Here is a 16,815-nt window from a genome sequence, read left to right on the forward strand (position 1 = left end):
ATGAAATCAGCAGGCCTTGACAAGAGTTTGGATGGGGGGGGCGGGGAGTCGCGGGAGAAAAAGAGATAGTCAGAAATCCAAGATGACTCCTAGGCTGTGAGTCTGAGGGACTGGGAGGATAGTGTTGCCCTCTATAGTAAAAGGCAAAGTAGGAGAGGGGGGAGGGTTTAGGAAGAAAGATCAATAGTTTGGTTTTAGACATGTTGAGTTTAAGATGTCTACTGGTCATCTAGTTCAAGATGTCTGACAGTTCCATATGCATGATACTCTATAAGTATAATTAGCCACAGGGGAAAAACAAGGAAAAGAAATAAGAATAATAGGATCAAAGTTTAGAATGGGAAGGGACCTTAGAGGCCATTGAACTCAGCCTGCTTTTACAAATGAGGAAACTAAGCCACAGAGAGGTTAAGTGACTCACCCAGGATTACACAACTAGTAAGCATCTGAGATTTGAACCCAAGTCCTCCTGAAATCCCAGAAGTCTATTCACACTCCACAACTAACAGGTAACAAAGAACAAGAAACCTATACCTCAGCATCAAGAATACTGAAAATGCCATTCAAACCTCCATTTATAGACATATATGGTTATCCCCTTAAAAGTTTCAGGGTTTCTCCCAATCATAAGAGGGTCTTACTCTACTTACCAGACTTAGATCTTCCATGACCTGCATTTGAAGCAATAGTGAGAGACTGTGGCTTTACCGGGTCACCTGGTACGGAATAATTCCCAGCAGTAGGGACTTGTATGTAAGGCCCCACTGCTGCTATTCTGCCAGATGCACTCAAGGAGGACTGTGGTGACGATGTTCCATTAACTCGATTTAACTATACGAAAAAGGAAATAGGAGGAGTGATAGTGTGTACTCAGAGCTAAGAGAAATCAAGATACCAGGTTGACATGAGACTTATTATTCTACTGCTGAACCTCCCCATGCTAACAATGGCCATTTTATATTTAGGAATTCGTGTATATCCAGAAATATTAAGTGTTAATCATAGGAATAATATCTCATGATACAAAATGAAATTGCTCCTTTCTGTAATTACAATGGGAAAGATGCTTTAAAAACAGAAGTCTCCTCTTAAAATTAAATCAGTAACAGAAGTGTGCAGTTATAAGCACAATCATTTATAATAAATTATTTTGTTTAATTTTTTAAAATTTGCCTTTGTACTCTTGTTACTGTTTGTATATCTGAATTCTTATGATAATGACTGGGAAAAAAACTTTTGAAAATGAGCATTTTTTAAAAAAAAGATGAGTTTTAAAGAAAAAACTCCCCAATGACCCAATAGTGGTCATTGGTCATGATCAAACTCTCGTTTCTTTACTATAGTACTAAACATCTATCTTCCATCACAAATCTATGATTCTCTTCTAAGATCCAATTTACTTCAAAATACTCCACATTTATAAGCAACAACATGATGAGATAAAATAATAGTATCTTATTTGAATCACATAACTTTTGGAACAGAAAAGTCTATAAGCATCAAATCTCTATGGTATATATGGTATGCCATAATGGTATAACATAAATTTATTGATTAACTGAAAAATCAATAAGAACATGCATCTTAAATCCACAGTGGCAGGCTAATTCTTCACAGTAACACTGTAACCACAAGAAAAATGAAAAGGCAATCATCTAAAATAATAAGCCTTCTGAAAATTAACCAATGATGTTGAAGAATTTTCTAAATTAAAAAAAAATATGGATCTAGACTTCTGAGAACATTTTGAAAATATCTCAAATTATAAAGCAAATCATTAAGGTGGAGCAAGGGTCAATTGGCAATAATATACAGAAAAGCAGTAACTACCTTGCTTATCCTGCAACCATATAGTTCATTTCAGCTCTTCCAGTTTTTGGGACTAATTCACCCAATCCATCAAACCTCCTAATTTCTCTCCCCTACACACCATAGCTACTTTTCTTTCTTTTTAAAATTTGTCATTGGAACTTTTTGAGTTGACACTACCGACAAATATTTCACATACCCGGTTCAGTCTACATTTGTAACTTGTCTCTGTAGCAAAGAAGAGGGGCAAAGGGAAAAACTAATAACTGTGGGTGGAGAATGAGGGAGAGGGCTATGGAGATCTAAGCAGGCAACTTCCTAAGTCACCAGGCCTTTTTGGCTTTGACATAAATTATCTTGTCAGCTAAGCAAAGATGTCACATTACCTCAAAATTAAATACGCAAGGACATTAAACATTCATTAGATAACAGTAGGCTTAGATCATCATTCTGATTTACAGCCACAATAAATGCAATATTTTCAGTAATATATTTGAAAAGTGAATACAAGGATGTCTGGCAGCAGAAAATACATGAAGCTGTAGCATATCAAATGATAATGATAAACTGATAATGTGGTTACTTGAATCCTCCCTGTCACAATCTATCCCTTTAATACAGTTTTTTGGGCAATGATGTCAACTTCAAACACAAAAGCTGATGCAACATTGTGTCTGCCTGGTTCGGCTATAATTCCCATTCCAGAGTCAAAAGTCAAGTATTTGTCCAATGTTAATCTTTTTAAATTTAACATCTTCAGAACCAAGAAAGCCACTACAATATCAGGATCAAATCACTGTTCCCCTCCCTCTCTCAAACTCTGTACCCATGTCAAAGGCACGTCAAGCATTACAAACCACTTGAACAAAGATGTTGGGATCAGTATAATCACTCTTCACGTGGAAGCTGACTCCAACAACATCAGTATTCAGTTCTTTTTGCCTGTTCAAAGAACAGCCTAGTAGTTTTGAGACTTAACAAATTTAACACTTAAGACAACAGAGAGCTTTGGAGACATCAATAGTGATTCACAAAATCAACTTTGCCTACCTCACCATAAAAAGTCATCATCTTTACTTTGTTGTTGGCAGCACACTTAAATTATGAAACTTGTTTGCATGGATTTGCATAGATTATTCTCTCTGGAGGCACTCCAAGACTCAGCATCAATCGTGTTTCAGTCTTAGCACAATCATATACTCTTTCTTTCTTTCTTTTTAGGCAATTGGGGTTAAGTGACTTGCCCAGGGTCACACAGCTAGTAAGTGTCAAGTGTTTGGTCTGAGGCCGAATTTGAACTCATGTCCTCCTGACTTCAGGGCCGGTGCTCTATCCACTGTGCCGCCTAGCTGCCCCTCATATACTCTTCCTATAGTAGCAAGTGTCATCATTATGGTGAAGTGTCACAATATTTGACAGCATACAAAGGAGTTATCCGAAGGGGAGCTTTCTATATCTCAGATATTCCTTTAGGATTTCCCCAAGGTTAATGACACAGAAGACATCTTTACTATCAGAAGAAAAATCCTCTGTAACTTTTTTTTAGGCTAGAATATCCTTCATCAAGGAAATCAAAATCAAATGTGGCACTGCTAAAGCTGTTCATGATTTCTTGGTATTCTTTAAAAGCATAGCCAACTTAATGGCCATTGATTGAGTGGGCAGACTTCATGAAAATGCCAAAAACAAAGAGAATTTGAAAGTGATGACTTCTTCCTCCAAACTCCACCCTCATTCTCCACTTCCTGCCCATCCAGAGAAGCAGTGCCAAGCCACCAACCTGAGAGGGAACATGAGTTGGTGGCAGAGAAACTACTGGTAATTTCCCTGGGAGAAAGGGCATTGGTGACCTGAGTGCCACTAATTCTCTGCTACATGCAATTTTTTCTACTTACTCCACACAGGAGGAACTGAAAATCAAATAATTGATCCTCAGTGCCAAGCAGTGTCTATGAGTGCCACTCCCCGGCACTCTGTTTTCTGACAGAGAAGGAAGACACCAAGAGAGAAAAAAGTAACAGTAGCAAAATGAAGACGGTGACAGAATACCAGAGCAGAGAAGGGTCAGAGTATGTCCAAGTCAGAGGAGAGGAGAAACACAGGGTGCTTTATTTGGCCAGTGGTTTCAGATGATACATTGTTCAGATTCTACTTTGCTGCCAGGTTCTAATACTGAACTCTCATGGCTTTAAGGTTCCCTAAGCCACCAATTGGCAAATGAGCATTTTTGCTTGTAATGATTTTTTACTGACTGGGGGGTAGAGATAGGAAGTAATTTAATTCAGAAAAAAATGTGCAATTTGGAGATGGGCCTTTTGTAAAAGTTTATCTTACAGGAATGTTTTCTTTTTGACGTGCCTGAATTTTTTTCCCATAAAGACGCTCACGAAGTTCATTGATTCGTTTGTCCATCATAGCAACCTCCATATTACGTTTATTTAAAAGTTCCTTCTGCTGCTGGAGTTTGGAATTCTGTTCTTGATTAAGCTGATTCCGAATCTTAAAAAAAAAATTTTAATTTCAATTAATTAAAAAGGTTATTAAATTTTCATTTCCATGAGAAGTAAAAAAACAAAAAAACTAAAGATGATATTAAGTTCTAGTATGCACCATACCTACATTTTATTTTAGGTCCATGTATATACATATGTAGATATAACTGACATGCTAACTGCTTCCTACTTAATGTAAATGGAAGTTAACAAAGATTCCTTAGGAAGATATCTCAAGAGTTCACAAAAACACAAGGCAAGCACTGAAAATACAGGCCAGGTGAAAAAGTATCTACTTTTTTTTTTTTTTAATTTTCATACACTGAATTGTCCCCTGGGTCTGTACTATGTGAAATAACTATATCAGAATTCCTTTTGCCAGTCGATCAACTCATTTATTATACAAAGTTGAACTGCCTCATACTGACTCCCACTCTGTATGCAGAAGACATAATGCCATATACATTCCAGCATACTCAGGAAAGTCTATCTAAATGACACTCATTTTCCACAACGATCACACACTTCACTTTAAACAGTTAAACCCTGGTCTCACCTAACAAGCAAAAGATATCATGAATTCTTGCTATTTGCTTTCGCTCTATTATTTTATTTCATGTCAACAAATTCTTATTAAGTACCTACTACATGTAAGGCAGTGGAAATGCAAAGAAGAAAAATAACAGTTGGCTAAATATAACTCAATTTGCAAACTATGATAAAGATACACTTTTGGGGGAGGGCAATTGTGGGTAAGTGACTTGCCCAAGGTCACAAAGCTAGTGAATATCATGTGTCTGAGGTCATATTTGAACTCAGGTCCTCTTGACTCCAGGGCCAGTGCCCTATCCACTGCACCACCTAGCTGCCCCAAAGATACACATTTTATGGGGGGGGGGGATGTAAAGCAATTCATTTTAAATAATTTTAATAATTGTTGTTAAAAAAAAACCCTCATGATTTTCAATTATTCAAATTTAACAGCTGCTTTCTTAGACTACAGTTACATTAAAATTCAGTTTACAAGGAGACTTTGGTACCATGTGGTGTTATGTTTTCACATAGCTAAACAGTAAATCAAAGAGTCAGTGTGGAATTTTATATAGAGTCAGCCTGGGAATCTGGAAGAGCTGGTTTCAATTGCTACCTTGATACATAGTATCTAGGTGACTCTGGGCCAGTCACTTCATCTATCAGTGCCTCAGGCCAATCTCTCTAGGACTCTTGAGTTTCTACATCCAAAGTTCCTTATACTAATGAAATCATGGATCTGGCCCAAACAAACCCAAGAAAATCCATCAGATTCAGTTATTCTACAAACAATACCATGTGAGAATTTGTTCCTAAGTGAGTACCCCAGGCTTTGCTCCAGTGTGCTTGTCTTCTTCAGCATCACTCACTGCACAGACAAACTCTAACAAGTTACCTGAAGCTCTTGGTATAATCTTTTCAACTCCACTGCAGCAGGTCCACTCAATCTGCCATTATACGACTGGAATCCATTAAGTTTCCCTTTCTTTAAATCCTCCAGCTGTTGACTGAGCTGATCCACTCTTAGAATTGCAGTCTGTACCTCCTGCTTCTTTTCCTGGAACATGGCGCTGAACCTTTCAATTTCAGCAGCTGCAATTCCCCCCGCCCCCAAGAAAAAAAAAAATTCAATTAAAATAATGTAATAAAAAAGAACCAACACAAGCTCTGAAGGTAACTTTATGCAAGTAAAGCTGATTTAAATTACATGAATCAGGCAATTATACTATCACTGACAATTCAACATCTTAATCTCTATGTATATGGGACAACTTTATGCACATATTTGATCTTAATTCTAGATATCTCCATTGTACTAAAGGCATGAAATGGATGATTAAAAAAATCTTTTCTATGTTATTTAAAATATGCTCTACTTCTGAAACAGAACTAATTGCCCTTTCCTTAAGGACATGCCCATTAGTGGCAGAGGTCAGTCTGAAAAGCATAGTTGTGTCAAGGCAATACTAAGTCACACCATGAAAAAATTAGGGAAAATGCAAAATTACAGCTTTCACAATAATAGATATTAAAGAATTAATAATTGGGCACAGGGCAGAAAAGACAAAAGGCAAAACATTCTTAATTATACAAAACAAAGTATTTCTGCACAAAATGCATTTAGACTAAGAAGATGAGATATATGGGGGATGGGAGAGATTTAGAGGAGAGACCTTTGCCCCAATTAGAATCTGATATCCAAAACCTGTAAGGAACTGACACATAAGACTGAACCATTTTGCCTAATACTGATGGGTCACAAAAAACAAGCAAACTATTTTCAAAAGAATACAACTATTAATTACTATCTTATATCCCTTATGATCAAAGACATATAAATTAAAATTCTAAATTATCTCACATCCATTAAGCTAGTATAGATGGAGAAATGCATTGTTGGAAGAGTTGTGGAAAGCAAGCATATTAATTGACCACTGGAGGAAGTGATGAATTGGTTCAGCCTTCTGGAAAGTAATTTTCAATTAAAACTGTTCATAACCTTTAACTCAGTGATTCCACAACTAGGACCACAAGGATGGTAGAGATGATCAAAAAAGAATTTATATGTACAAAAATGTTCATAGCACCATTATTTGTATTAACAAAACCTTGTAAACAAAGCATATCCAAAAACTGAGGAATGGCTGAACAAAATATGAATATAAGGAATATTACTGCACCATAAGGAATGAGGAATGTGAAACATTCAGAGAAACTTGGGAAAATTTGTATGAAAAAATGCAAAGTGAAGAAAAGAGAGCCAAAAAACATACACAACGACTAATTACAACAATGTGTCCATGCAGACAGGAACTAGAACTGCTATTTCATTTCTATAAGGAACTTCTGGGTAATGAAGTTCCCACTGCGGAAGCAGGTCAGCAGCACCTTCTCTGTAACTCACAGACTTAAGAATCTGCCCCGAGCACTAGGAGATGAAGTGACTTGCCAAGGTCACACAGCAACACATGTTAGAGGAGGGACTTAAAGCAGGCCTTCCTGGTTGTGAAGTTGGCTCTCTATCCATTACAGTGTCAACATGGAGAAACAAAACTGCTCCATGGGAGTACCAACTACAAAGGGTAACAATTCAAAAGTCTCACAATGGAAAATGCTATCCAAAGAAAGAACTATGGAGTTCGAATGCAGATCAAAGCATACTATTTCTCTTCTGTTTTGTTTTGTTTTCTCTTTCTGATGGTTCCTCCTATTGGTTCTAATTTTTCCTTACAACGTCACTAATGTGAAAATATGTGTAATAGGAATGTATATGTATAGCCTATATCAGATTGCCATCTTGGGGAGAAAGATAGGGAGGGAGGGGGAGAAAAATTTAAAACTCAAAAGCCTATGGAAGTGATTACTGATAACTCAAAATAAATTAATTTTAAAAAATTGTTTTCAGGGAATGTATTTTATTAAGAAATGTTATGACTATCAAAAACTTTCAGAGAGTTTGACAATATTTTATCTGTGATATATATTATAATCCTAGGGAAATTTGAGAATTTTACAAAGAATTTCAGCATTCACTGTTCACAACACAGCAAGTTTAAGGCAAGAAAGCCTTGGATTATTTATCCAAAAGGTTTTTAAGTTACTGAAGTACTTGAAAGATCTCATTAAATATTGAGATTTTTGTCTACAAGGTAGACCAACAGCATGAAATCTAAGAATAAATTCAATGAATGTTAAAAGTTAGAATGATCTTAGGACAGTATTTTGAGCTGAAAGGGACCTCAGAAATGACCTAGTGAGTTCAACCCCTTATTTTACCAATAAAAAGGCTAAGGCCCAGAGAAGTGATGTGACTTCTCCAAGATCAGAAAAGTAATAAATTGTAGAGCCAGAATGCAAACTCCAAACCCACCCTGTTACAGCATGTTACCTAACGCTCATCATTAGTCTCACTAAAAAGAAAAGGAGAAAAAATATCCAGCTTAATTTTTGTTACTGGGGCAGCTAGGTGATGCAGTGGAGGGAGCACCGGCCCTGAAGTCAGGAGGACCTGAGTTCAAATCCAACCTCAGACCAAACACTTGACACTTACTAGCTGTGTGACCCCGGGCAAATCACTTAACCCCAATTGCCTAAAAAAAGTAATAATAAAATTAAAAAAAATTTTTTTGTTACCAAAATTGTCTCATAAACTAAGTTAACTTTAGATTTAAGGAAAGAAGAAGAAAAAAAGGGAAACACTCCATCCCTGGTGTCTCAGAATTAGGAAACATTCTACGTACACAGGTTGCCATTCACAACTTTGCTATAGTCCACCTGGCCTCTCATGGCACGGATCTTCTTCAGCTTATTCTCTTGGGCCTCCACTCTTTCTTTAAGTTTCTGGAGCTTTTCATTTTCGGAAACAGACTGCTGCTGGCGACGTTCCTGTTGTTTTAGAAAGTGCAAGCGCTGCTCCTAAGAAAGGGCAAGTAGAAAAAAAGTTTAATTTTGATGTTTTCCTAAGTTAAATTATTATTTGTGCAACAACTAAAACAATGAATTTCAAGGTCAACTACATACATTAAAGAAATGCCAAAAGGATTACTGCACGTGTGTTAGACAAAAACTGAATTATTTATTACAAGTACAAGATAGGAACAATTTTAAGTATTTAATAATTAGATGCAAACTGACCTAACCTATGAATTACAGTGAACACACAATAATAATTTCTGTGGCGAACTATTTTTTTTTTAAAAACCCAAAGAGAATGTTGTCTTAAATGCAGTTAATCCCAACTCTTATACTCATATGATGTACTAAAACAATTTCATCTACATTCATTCTAACACATCTGTTAAGTTTCCTCCAACATTAATTTCCTGCTTTTAGTAACAGCTTTCCTGCTGTTGCAAAATAGTTCCCAAAGGAAATGAAGAGCTGAGGATTTTAGACTGAAAAAGATAAGATCTACAAGATAAACCTCTAATTTGCTAGGAACCACTAAAAAAAAAAAAGATATCTTTTGTTCCAGATGAGTTCCTGAAGAGGTTAATAAACACAGCTTACAGTTGCTTTACCTTTTTATAAGATGATAATCCTTTTGTAATACAAAACACAAAATATGCATATTGATGATGGCAAATGACAATCAATGGAAGAAATCACCAATAATAGAAAATCTTTTCTATAATATCAAAACCTATTTCAGGACAACATTAACATTAAAAAGTCAGTCTCTGTAAGTACATAAAATTCACCAATTTGAAGATGGATTATGAAAAATCAACTACACATTTTTAAAAACTGAACTAACATTTCTTACACACTGTTCTAAGGATTCTGTTTACATGTGGTAAAGAGGAAAACATTTTATAAGAAGATAGAATATTCATATTTAATTCAACAAATTTTCAATTCTAAAAATCTAGGCCATTTAAAAAAATTAAGTGTCTCCAAAGTGCTAGGTTTACACTAAACTTAAATTTATTATTATTTATATAGAAGTAAATAGTAAGCTGTATTTAACAGGAATTCAGTCAATTTAAAAAAAAACACAAGCATTTTTCTACTTAGAAGTTCTTTTCAGACTGAGGCAATAATTTGAATACAAGCTAACCTTCAAAATGCTTTCAGAATGTTACAAAATTGTGTATAAATGGTCCTAACCGTTAACTTTTCTAACCTGGACTTAATCTTTTTTTAGTCTTTTGGCTTCACTAAAGAATATATGCCGAACCAGCTTTCCAAGTTCAGTACCAGTCAGCCCACCTCACCGCAGTGTTGCAGCCCCAAGAAAGAGCTGCTGCTTTTCATCACCCATTTTAGAAGTTATTAACTGCACAAAGCACAAACCCCCATTAAGACAACTTCTTGTTCTTATGCTGCATGAACATAGTGTAAATGGGAGAAATGATTGTGACAAGCAGAGAAAATTTACTTCAGAGGTGAAAAGAAAGTTACAAAATGGTAAGAAAAAATAGCTGTTTTCAATTCTGGTGGTCAGATGTAGTCCTCAGGAGCCCTGCTCTGTCAGATGGAGGAAGGCAGGAATACTTGGCACTGTGCTGAGTGCTTGTGTGTTGAGCATAATCAATCACACTGATCACAACAGAGAGTAAGCTACTAAAGGCCCTCGAATCTTTTCCCTAGTTTCATCTCAAAGCTTACCTTGGCAACCAACATTTGTTGCTGATTTTCGATTTGCTGCTGCTGCCGAGCAGCCATATCCTGGAGTTCTGAAAGCGTAAGTTCAACCCGCGGATTCCCCACCTGCAGAGAAAAGACCACTCATTAAAACGTATTTCTCCAAGTGCTTAGAATTGCACGGTGTTAGACTATAGACACTGGCATGCTTACACTAAAGACTGCCCTCTGGTAGATTCTTCATGGGGAAAAATACATTCTGAAAATCAGAATATTGTGCCCAAATGCATGATGATGGTGACTAAATGAAAAATAATAAAACATTCTCATTCACAGATGAATAAGATATTATAGGCAGAAAATCTTATAAAAGATTTCTCTGACTTAGAAAAATTTTTCAAAGCTTAATTATATGTGATAATTTTGTTTTAGGCTCCCAGAATGGTTACTTTCAAGGTTTTTGGCTAATTTAAGATGCCAAAAATTTTTAAATATCCAAGATATGAAAATCAGTATTCAATTCTCAGTGGAATATTCTAATCTCAAGAAAAAGAAATATGCTAAGGTTACTGAAACATGAAATAGGAAGTGTTTTGTCCTAGGGAAAACAAATTTAATGACCTTCTTCTAAACAGAACTACACTAAAATGAGTCAATGAAAAAAAAATCAAGACAGATAATTACACAAGAAAGTTTAAAAAAAAACTAAGTGAATCAAAGTAAAGTATACCATAGGATTAAGTCACCTTTGAATTTGCTATAAGATATGACATGAGGAGCAGTTAGGCGGTGCAGTGGATAGAGCATCGGCCCTGGAGTCAGGAGGACCCGAGTTCAAATCCGGCCTCTTGACACTTGACACTTGCTAGCTGTGTGACCCTAGGCAAGTCACTTAACCGCCCACTCCCATTACCACACCAACCAAAAAAAAAAAAAAAAAAAGATATAGTATGGCTTCAAAAGCGATAGTTGATATTTGGAAGAAGAGACTCCCTCTGACTACATCACACGTATCTCCCACTTTCAGGTCACCCATCCATATATCCCCTTTGACTTATATCCTTTGCCCATAAAATCAATGACTCTTTATACTGCTTTATTATTTTTTATTCTTTATTATTCTTAATAGCCTATTGGCCTAACCTCCATTTCCACCCATCTCATTACAAATTCATGTAACTGGTAACACACATCTTTCTTTGAAATACTTTGAATATTTGCAGTGGCTTTGGAGTCTTAAGAATTCATGGCTTAAAAATACATGGAGAACTTCAGATTTGTACAACTAGTCTCAATACAATCTCCCAGTCAGAGGTAGTTAGATGGTATAGCAGGTAGAGTTGGGTGGGGAGTCAGGAAGACCAGAGTTCAAACCCTATCTTAGATCCTTACTAGTTGTATGACCCTAGGCAAGTCTATTAACCTGTCTGCCTCAGTTTCCTCAACTGCAAAATGAGAATAACACATACTCAGGGTTGTTGTGAGGATCAAATGAGATAATATTTCTAAAGAGCTTAGCACAGTGCCTGGCACATAGTAAGCTAAACTTAATAAGTACTTGTTTCCTTCCTTCATCTCTTCCCTAGTTTGTTATTATAAAAATCCTTGAGGGCTTAACCAGTCTGAGATCACCTACAAAAATGGAAGTTTCAAACCTCTTCATACAGCAATTTCTACTGAAAAAAGATAGTTTTACTACCCAAAAAAGGGGAAAGCTAGTGTTGGTCAGTGAGACCAAAAGTCTATTTTCTATTTTTAATATCAATACAAAAATACTAGTTTTAGAGAACACTCCAAATGTGGCCTACACATACTAGAGTATAATGGAACCAGGCCTCCCCAATTCTGAATACTAAGCTTCTTAATGTAGCCAAGGATCATTTCTGTGATTGCCATTTCAAACCACTGATTAACGAAAATGTCCTTTTCACGGGAATTATTATCTTGCTATGCTTCCTATCATATGAACTGCAAAACTGATTTTTTTAACCCAGGTATACAACTCTACATTTATTCCTGTTTAATTTCATTTTATTCAGTGAAGCCCACTGTTCTAAGTTGGTAATTTTGAAAAATCACTGTCATCCACTATATTAGCTATCCCTCCAAGCTTCTACAAATCTAGCAATATTCCCCTCAAAAATATTAGTTCCCTTAACAGTCTACAGTAATTTTCCAAAACTTACAACAAAAGCTAAAAAAACAAACAAACAAAAAAAAAATTTCAACTTATGATTTTGGAGTGTAAAGTTTTTTTGACTAGAGAAAAAAGTTATTTCCATTTAATAAATTGTGCATTTTTATATTTTATATTTTACCCTTAATAATCTATATAAAAGATTCAAGATAAGTGCAAATATCACTAGTGATTTATAATATCAAAAGGGATTAGAAGGAACATGATATAGCCAACATGCTGAGACAGCAATCTAAAATAAAGACCAAAAAAAAATATGCAAACATTTTTAATGCACAGAAGAGAACCCAAGAAAGGACAGAAAGAACCACCGACATGCTGGACATCTATGAAAAAGTATCTTCAATCTCTTAATTAAAAAGAAAAACCAGTCACATATAATAGAAATTTACTTTTTAAATGTATGATTCTCTTTTTTTGTTATATTATGTACATGGAAATATTAACTTTATTTGGTGTTTGTTAAGTTCAGAATTAAAAAAAACTTCATTAGAAAATAATTAAAATAGTTAAATGGGGAAAATAAACCATGTTTAATAACATAGAATCTGTGAACAAGATAGACTTTTAAACTAATTTTTTAAAACTTTAAGTAAACAAATATCCAATTTTTTATACCATTGGTTTTATATTTTGCCAAATTTGAAATTCTCCAGATAATATCAGGAGGTCTCAATGGAACACTCTGGTTGTCTTTCTAGTTTAACAACAAAGCCATTTTCCTCAGTTTCTTCTTACTATCTATACCCAAATGAGATCGAGCCAGGCTCCCTCGTAATCTTCAACACAGTTCCTTTTGGTTAAACTGTCAATCAGATACAAGGTTATATCCCTATTATTAAATAAATGAGCAGAAAAGGCTACTTTTTTTCCCTCGTAGATTAAGAGCAAGTCTCCCAATACAAAAAGAAAAAAATAGAGGAAGGAAAAACTTTCATGAGACTATAACAAATCTTCTAATGCTTCCTGCAGCACTAACTCTTAAGAAGTACATAAGACAAAAAAGAAATAGCTTTGCCAATGAAATTGTCAGTATTCATGGAAATGATCTCTATTGTCAAGAGTCCTGAGTAGCTCTAGTCTAATGGCATGGCTCACTTTCATAACAATGTCTAGTTATTTCACTTAAGATCTCAATTATCCTGTCTTGCTTGCTCTAAAAGAAAAACATTTTTTTTCTTTTTTTTGTTATTTTTAAAAATTTATTTTTAGTTTAACATTCACTTCCATGAGATTTTGAGCTCCAAATTTTCTCCCAATCTCTCCCCTCCCCCCACCCCAAGATGGCGTGTAATCTCATATAGGCTCTACATATACATTCATATTGAACCTATTTTCACATTAGTCAAAAAAACATACTTCTTTATAACTACTGTGGAAAGGCAGAAGGCAATAAACACCTTCTCTACTCCTCTAAAAACCCACAAACATAATGGCAACAGGGGTAAATTCACAGGATTATTCCGTTCAATGTCACACTTCTAAGTAGAAACTATTGATCCAATATGTCTTGCACTATAAAAACTAAAATAAACTTTACCGTGCACCTAATAGATATGTGTATAATATGTGTATATATAACACTGTGTGTATATGTATATATGTGTATGCATGCATGCATGTATGTATAAAACAACTTGTTATGCTTATTCATTTATTTACCTAAATCTTTTTTGACTTAAATATAACTAATGATACCTTTAGACATTACTGTTTCTTGGGGTAATATCCTATGAATGTAGCATTGCTATACCATAAGGTCTATTCTTCTGTCCTAGTAAAACTACCTGTTAAACTTCACAGGGAACCCACTTCAAAGGAAGAAGTCTTGAACTAGAAAAAGGGCTTGAAAAACAGCATCCTAAGAAAGCAGGTAGGAACACGATATATCAAGCAAGAAGTAACAGACAGACTGAGTGGTACACACTGGCATCCTCACAATGCTCAAAAAAGAGCCAAGTTGGCGGTTCCTCGAAGAAGAGTTTGTGGAAAAACAGACAAACATCATTCAGGAGGAGAAGGCTTTGAAGGCTATATTAGCTGGTGTGGGTGTGTGTGTGTGTGCGCGTGCGCGCACATGTTCAGTTGATAAATGAATAAATGCTCTAGCCACTAACACTGCTTTGGGAAGACCTGAAAAAGCACTGCAAGGCAAGGATTTCTGTTACTTAAAGTACTGTTTTCTAGGGCTTATTCCACTGTTCCAGTCATGTCTGATTCTTCGTGTCTCTGTGGGGTTTTCTTGGCAAAGATATTGGATTGGTTTGCCATGTCCTTCTCCAGGTTATTTTACAGATGAGGAAACTGAGGCAAACAGAGTTAAGTGACTTACCCAGGGTCACACAGCTAATAAGTGTCTGAAGCCAGATTTGAACTCAAAGATAAGCATTCCTGACTTCAGGTCCAGTGCTCTATCCACTGCACCACCTAGCTGCCCTGTCTTCTAGGACAATACCATATAATTCCAGAATTGGGGTATGGTTTAGGTTTTCATCTTCCTGGTGTCAGATAACAAGGGTTTAAATCCCAACTCTGACACTTACTACTTGTGTAATGTTCGTCCATGTTCACCCAAACAGTTGCTAGAGAATGTCCACCTAACATACAAGAGCCTTCCTCACATTCTCCTGTCATGAAAGTATAACAATGGAACATTCTTGTTGCGGAAGGGAGGGGGAGGGGAAGGGAATGGAGAGGGAGAAAGAGAGAGAGAGCTACTATGCAGAGTGTTCAAAGAAGACTGACACAAGTAACAAACTACCTTGTTACAACAAACCAAACCTGGTCCCCTGCATTAGCAGACCTCCATTCACCTTTGTAATTCTACTCCTAGACAGCTATAACTGTCTAGATCGGTGTGTGAGCAGAAAGTCATATAGCCAACTCTATTAAGTTGGCCCCAGCCATGCTTCATATTTCCTCCCCCCATCTTCTTCTTGCCCTGCTGATATTCTTCTACCCCAGCTCCACCTCTCTTTATTCCTTTCTATGCAATCAAATCTATAATCAATATTTCCATTAATATCAGAAAGGTCATATCAAACTCCAGGGCTTCACTCAACAACCTTGTGACCTCCCAAACCCAAATGTTTCATCCCTTCCTCTTCACCACTCCCTATTAGAATATACACTACTCGATGGCAAGGACTGTCACATTTTTGCATTTGTATCCCCAGCCCTCAGCAGTGCTTGACATGTAATAAGTACACAATAAATATTTATTTTTCATTTATTTCTGAGTCTGTGTTCTTTCCACATTTCTTCCTTTTATACCTTTTCTCATAGCAATGTAAATAGATATGTTAATCACAACATATCACTTAGTATTCACTAAAACAGGTCATCTTGATTATAAGACCTAACCTAATTCTGAGTTTCTCTAATATGCTTGATGATAATAATGTTCTCCATCCTTTAACTAAGACTCTTCATTAATTCAGACAGACATCTCAAACTGATTTGTACAAATTAGTGAGGTGTTTTTTATTAGTTTATTTTGATTTATCAACAATCACTTCCATAAGTTTGAGTTTTAAATTTCTCCCCCTCCTTTTCTCCCTCTCTCTCCAAGACAGCATGCAATCTGATTTAGGCTACACATATACATTCCTATTAAACATATTTTCACATTAGTCATGTTGTAAGGAAGAATTAGAACCAATAGGAGGAACCACAAGAAAGAGAAAACAAAACAAAAGAAAAAAACAGCAAATAGTATGCTTCAATCTGCATTCAAACTCCACAGTTCTTTCTCTGGATGTGGATAGCATTTTCCATCATGAGACCTTTGGAGATGTCTTAGACTTAGCCCTTCTTAGCAATGCAAGGATCTATCAACGCTAGTCATCGCACAATGTGGCTGTAAAAACTCAAAGTCTAAATTTCTTTCATGCTCAAGTTTTTCCATTTCAAATAGCAAAAATTTACTGTACAATCTAGAAGCCTTATGGTGATGCTTTTTAAAAAATAAAAGGAAAAACAAGTTCTGCTGGAACTCCACCTACGAATTCTTATATAGAGAACAATATTTCCAGCTTAATGATTTTACATAAAACTTTGCCTCCTGGGTGCTTCTCGCTTAATGATTTTATGTCAGATATGCTTCATTATTAAGTTGAAAAAATGCCAATAGCAAAAATCTGTTTAAAATCCAGAGGGGCCATTTAGCATTATTGAACTACAGAATATCATAGTTGGGGA

The 16,815-nt window shown here is 35.8% G+C and overlaps 1 protein-coding gene across 3 annotated transcripts in view; it reads right to left on the bottom strand.

Moving 5' to 3' along the window:
- PPP1R13B (protein phosphatase 1 regulatory subunit 13B) overlaps nucleotides 1–16,815 on the bottom strand; it is a 124,858-nt gene that overhangs the window by 23,266 nt on the left and 84,777 nt on the right. For 2 of the 3 annotated variants that reach the window (XM_027849176.1, XM_027849174.1), the window contains exons 5-9: nucleotides 10,443–10,544; nucleotides 8,573–8,747; nucleotides 5,728–5,924; nucleotides 4,144–4,308; nucleotides 651–831 (exon numbers count right to left, since the gene is read on the bottom strand). In XM_027849176.1, the coding sequence (XP_027704977.1) occupies nucleotides 651–831; nucleotides 4,144–4,308; nucleotides 5,728–5,924; nucleotides 8,573–8,747; nucleotides 10,443–10,544 (820 nt within the window). The remainder of the gene's footprint in view (nucleotides 1–650; nucleotides 832–4,143; nucleotides 4,309–5,727; nucleotides 5,925–8,572; nucleotides 8,748–10,442; nucleotides 10,545–16,815) is intronic. The other variant, XM_027849175.1, reaches the window with a different exon arrangement.

This window comes from Vombatus ursinus, unplaced genomic scaffold (assembly GCF_900497805.2).
Source record: "Vombatus ursinus unplaced genomic scaffold, bare-nosed wombat genome assembly UNPS02007284.1, whole genome shotgun sequence".
NCBI classification, from domain to species: domain Eukaryota; kingdom Metazoa; phylum Chordata; class Mammalia; order Diprotodontia; family Vombatidae; genus Vombatus; species Vombatus ursinus.